Source organism: Pteropus vampyrus, unplaced genomic scaffold, assembly GCF_000151845.1.
Source record: "Pteropus vampyrus isolate Shadow unplaced genomic scaffold, Pvam_2.0 Scaffold34, whole genome shotgun sequence".
In the NCBI taxonomy this organism is placed as follows: Eukaryota; Metazoa; Chordata; class Mammalia; order Chiroptera; family Pteropodidae; genus Pteropus; species Pteropus vampyrus.
This window is the reverse complement of record NW_011888815.1, coordinates 6,519,109-6,523,904: the sequence shown is the minus strand read 5'-3', so window position 1 is coordinate 6,523,904 and position 4,796 is coordinate 6,519,109. Positions and strand designations below refer to the sequence as shown.

The 4,796-nt window shown below is 54.3% G+C and overlaps 1 protein-coding gene across 1 annotated transcript in view; it reads left to right on the top strand.

The window, feature by feature from the left end:
- The first annotated feature begins 157 nt into the window (after positions 1-157).
- Positions 158-4,796, top strand: part of LOC105290273 (A disintegrin and metalloproteinase with thrombospondin motifs 17-like) — a 30,577-nt gene continuing 25,938 nt past the window's right edge. The window contains exon 1 of the mRNA XM_011357314.2: positions 158-397. Coding sequence (XP_011355616.1) covers positions 158-397 — 240 coding nt within the window. The remainder of the gene's footprint in view (positions 398-4,796) is intronic.

The window sequence follows — 4,796 nt, the reverse complement described above, 5'->3', positions numbered from 1 at the left end:
GGTGCCGGGCCCGGGCTGTGACAGATGGGGGCGCCGAGGGAGCGACCGGAGGTTCTGGAGTGACGAGGTCATGTGACTGGGGCTGTGGCAGAGGGGCACAGTCACTTGGGAGGGAAAAGAGATCGCGTGTGGGGAGCCAGTTAGGATACTTGGCACGATGGCCATGGAAGTCGGGGAGGAAGGCAGATTTGAGATGTCTCGTGAGGTCGGTCTGGTGGCACTTGGCGACAGCTTCGACTCGGCTCGGACTTCTCCAGACCTGACCCGGCTGTGTCACTCGCTGTTTCCGGCCTGGTTGTCTGTCACCCCGGGGAAACTTCTTCTCGAGTTCACCGAGGACACGATTCGTTACAAGCCACAACCAGCGGGGCCACGGTTTCTAATGCAGCTGCGCACCGTAAGGCAGCAGGAATTCAGACGAGAGGACAGAGAGTCACCTGAGGGCAGTTGTTGAGGGGCCTCGCCAGCTCCTGTCGGCTCTCGGGGCATTAGGGGAGCCTCTGGCAGGAGGGGTGCAGGGAGCAGACGCGAGGCTCACCCGCCCTTCCAGGTAACCGTGGGTGGGGAAGCGGGCAGAGCCACGAAGTCCCTCGGCGTCAAGCTGTGTGCCAGCAGCCGCGGGGGCGAGCTCAGCCCCGCTCCCAGAAAGCTCAGCTGGCTCCCGCCAAGTCTTGAGAACTCCCCTAGGAACATTTTCAGAGAGTCTTGTGAAATTCTGAGCATTTTCATGGCCAGAGTGGGGCAGCGCGGGGCGGGGTGTCAGGGAGGCCTCCTGGCGGGGAGTCGCTTCGTCGGGCTGGGCAAGGGGCAGCGGGCGGGCCTCTTGCTGCCGCCCACCAGGCCTCGGGGGCAGGGGGTCCTCCAGCCCGCTGGGTTTGGGGCTTTGATGTCTGTTTCGGACCGGTACCGATCACTTTAGGAAAAACCATGTCACATCATGCATCTAAAAGAGCCTTTTTTTTTCCCCCTAATGTTCTTAGAACACATCCTTGGGACTAATCTCTTAAGACAACCAAAAGACGTGTGTGTGTGTGCGTGTGCGTGTGTGTGTGTGAGAGAGAGACAGATAGACACACAGACAGACACACAGACACACAGAGACAGGAGCTTGGGGACCAAAGCACAGAAGAAAGCAATGACCGAGGACCCTTGTGACAAGCGAATGGTACGAGTGACCTCTGCAGGTGGGAGTTAGAGGAGAATGCACGCGTGTGCGACACCCTGGGGTCAGGCACAGCCACCTCCTCGGCGTACTGTGGCATGAGGTCCCGCACTGGAGGCCACGGGGGCCGAACCTCGCAGCCGCCGGGTCTTGGCCCACAGAGGCGTCTTAAGGTTTGGGAGTTTATTTCCAACATGTTAAAGTCAAGAGATCGCAAGGAGACTCTGGATTTTCAGCTTTTCTTTTAAAAAAGGTGTATAAACGCCAGACCCGCTCGGCCACGTGGCGGCAGTGGGCAGGAACCGACGGCTGCCTCTGAGACCGGGCACCGAGCTCTTCAGGCGACCACGGTCGTGGTCATTCTCTGTGGCCAAAGTCAGTTCGTCCACGGGGGCCTGACGCCGATTTGTGTACATAGTGCTTTTCTTAGAAAATTTTCATATGTACAGAAAGGTGCTGACACCTGTGTCTTTACCTCCCGATTTCAGCAGGTCATGGCTGCTGCATTTGCATGTGACAGACACATCGAAAGCCCCCTTCCACGCCTCCCAACCCCGCCCCCCGTCGGTGCGTGTACCTCCCATTGCACACCCCCAGGACAGCTATAATCAAAAAGACAGAATGGCAAAAGTCTATGAGGACGGTGACTCTAGAACCTTCACGCACCGTGGGGGAGTTCAAAAGGGTGTAGCGACTTCGCAAACGGTCTGTCGTTTCTCAGTTTGTTAAACATAGAGTTAACATGTGACCCAGCAATACACCTAAGAGAAATGAGAACGTGTGTCCACACAAAAACCGCGTGCAGACACCCGCCGTAGCTTTATTTATGAGCCGAAATGTGAAAATAGTACAAGTGTCCATCAACTGATGAACCGATAGATAAAAATGGAGTATATCCATACCATCGAATATTATTCAATAAGAAAAAGGAATGAAGTACTGCTACATGCCCCACCCTGGATGAACCTTAAAAACATTATGCTAAGGTCGTCACCACAAGGAGGTCACCATGACGCTCGCCTCCCCCACGCCCACATCGAAATCAGAGCTAAACTGTAGAACAGCCATCGCTGAGAACCGCCTGAAGACCAGCTGAACAGAAGTCCTATAACTCAGGACATACGAAAGAAGCCACAGTGAAACTGTTTCCTGCACTACAGATAAGAAAACAAATGATACTAAGTGAAAAAAAGCCAGTCACAAAGAACCGCATAGTGTATGATTCCATTTACAGGAAAAGTCCAGAAGAGGCAAATCTATAGAGTCAGAAAGTACATTAGTGATCGTCTAGGGACGAGAGGGATGGGAGCGGGGTGGGTATTGGGAGATGGGGTTTCTTTTTAGAGTCATGAAAATGTTCTAAAATTGGTTGTCATGGTGATTTCTCAACTCCGAATGTATTGAATTGTGTTCTCTCCACGTCTGGTGTGTGAATTGTAGCTCAATGGAACGGTTAAAATGGTCCTTCCGCTTAGTGATGTGTGACCTCGGGCCAGCCGCTCACCTCTCTGCACCTGGACTTCCTCCCCTGTAGATCGGGGGTACAGGATCACGGCAAGAGTCACACAGGTTGGCCCGCGTCAGGCCCTGAGGACAGGGCCTGGCACCCCCAGGAAGCTCTCAGAGTGCGTTCGCTGGGGTAAGATCTGCACACACCATTCCAGAAACATCTTCCCTTGAACCGTATTTTAGCAAAGTGGTACAGTCTTTTCTCCCTCCCCGCCTCCTTCCTTCCTTCCCTCCTTCCTCTTTCTCCAGCAAATGAGAACTAGTCGTAATGACCCCAGGACCTTTTCAGGAAGATGCGGCAGGTTCTCAGATCCTGACCAGTCGCCCCCCACCCGCTGGTTTTCAGGGCTGGCCTCATACTACACTGAAGCCTCGGTATCCAGTATCCATGCATTTATCCATCTCGTCTCCGAGGCTGAGGGTCGCTCCTTTCTGCAGGCCTGAGTTTTAACCCTAAGCAGGAACAGAACTTTGTGGGTGTTGCTGGCCGTCTCTCCAGACAGCAATACCTGCTTCCGGTGAAGGTCACGTTCACAGACCGGCATGTTCGCTTCTCAGGATGCTGTCCAGGTTTTTCATTTCCTCTTGTAGAAAACAAACGTGGGAAGAACATTATTACTTTTCGGGAAATAGATGGGAGCACTCGTCATTCTCCGGTTTTTAAATGGAGAAGCGCCGAGTCAACGCTTAGCGGGGCAGCTGCGAAACGGCACCCCGTTCCCCCGGGAGAATGTCACAGCCCCGGTCGTTAAAGTCCCCGTTAAAGTCGCATTGGACGTCCTGAGCGCACTCCTCCCTCCACAGACAGCTGTTCAATAAAAGCAACCGCGTATCTTCAGAGACGATAAGTGGCACACGTGACAGGCACGTTTGAATCGCTGTCACAGCGGAGCTGCCGGCTTCGATCTGCGCGGAGCTGGGATCGCGACCCAGCGGACAGGAGTGTCCGAGGCGGCCCGAGTCCTCCTCGGTTTTCCTGGGAAGCGGCCCAGGAGGTCCGGCTTTCGGCCATCGGGCCTCTGCCAAGTGTCCTCATCCCCGGGCCCTCAGCGCTCACGGTGACTGAAGCTGTGAGTGCCCTGGGACAGGCTTTGTCACCCACAGGAAAGCAGAGCAAGTGTCACAGCCCAGTGGACAGCGGCCGTGAACCAGGGGGAAAGGGAAGGGACTCACATCCCAGGGTCCTCCCCTGTGCTGGGCACCTCTCCGGGCGTTACCTGTCCTAAATGTATCACCAGGTCTTCCCGAGGGGAGGTGACTAACTCGCACCAAGTTATAGGGTTCGGTGCCCGAGCAGAGGCCTGCCGTTTTTCACGTTTCTGTCATCCAAGTCAAGTAAATTTTTTGAAAAAACATGCATCCTGTTTTGAAGAATGTGATCTGGAGATGCCACTGTTTCTTTGTGACAAATAGGTCCCGCATGAGAAGATTTCACAAGATCTTTGCCGAGTTTAAATCTCAGCCAAATCGAGACTTGACTAGAAACTGAATTCTTGGATAGAAGCTGAAGCTTCTCAGAACTGTAAACGTCGGGGGATGAGGGGGTTTGGTTAGCAAATCAGAGTACCCCAAAATGTCTCCATCCTGATCCCTGGCACTCGTGAATATGTTAGCTTACATGCCAAAGGGAAGTTAGGGTTGCAGACGGAATTAAGGCTGTGTTACGGGTTGAGTCATTCGTGTCCCCCCCAAAAAGACGGTGCGGCCCTAACCCCCCAGGACCCCAGGATGTGACCTGATTTGGAGAGAGCGTCACTGCAGATGCGACGAGTTCAGACGAGGCCACACCAAAGTCGAGTGAGCCGCTCGTCCAATCTGACTCGCGTCCTTAGAAGAAGATGGCCATTAAGGACACAGAGACACAGAGGGAATGCCACGTGAAGACCGAGGCAGAGATTGGAGCAATGACTCCGCAAGCCGAGACACCAAGGCACGCCGTGGATTGCCGACTGTCCCCAGGGCCTGGGAGAGAGGCACGCAGTGGCCTCCCAACGCTCCTCAGCGGGGACAGACCCTGCCCACACTTTGACTTTGGACTCGTTGCCTCCAGCGCTGTGAGTGAATGCATTGTTTTTTTCTAAACCACCCGATTTCTGGTACGTTCTCCAGCAGCCCTAGTAAGCTC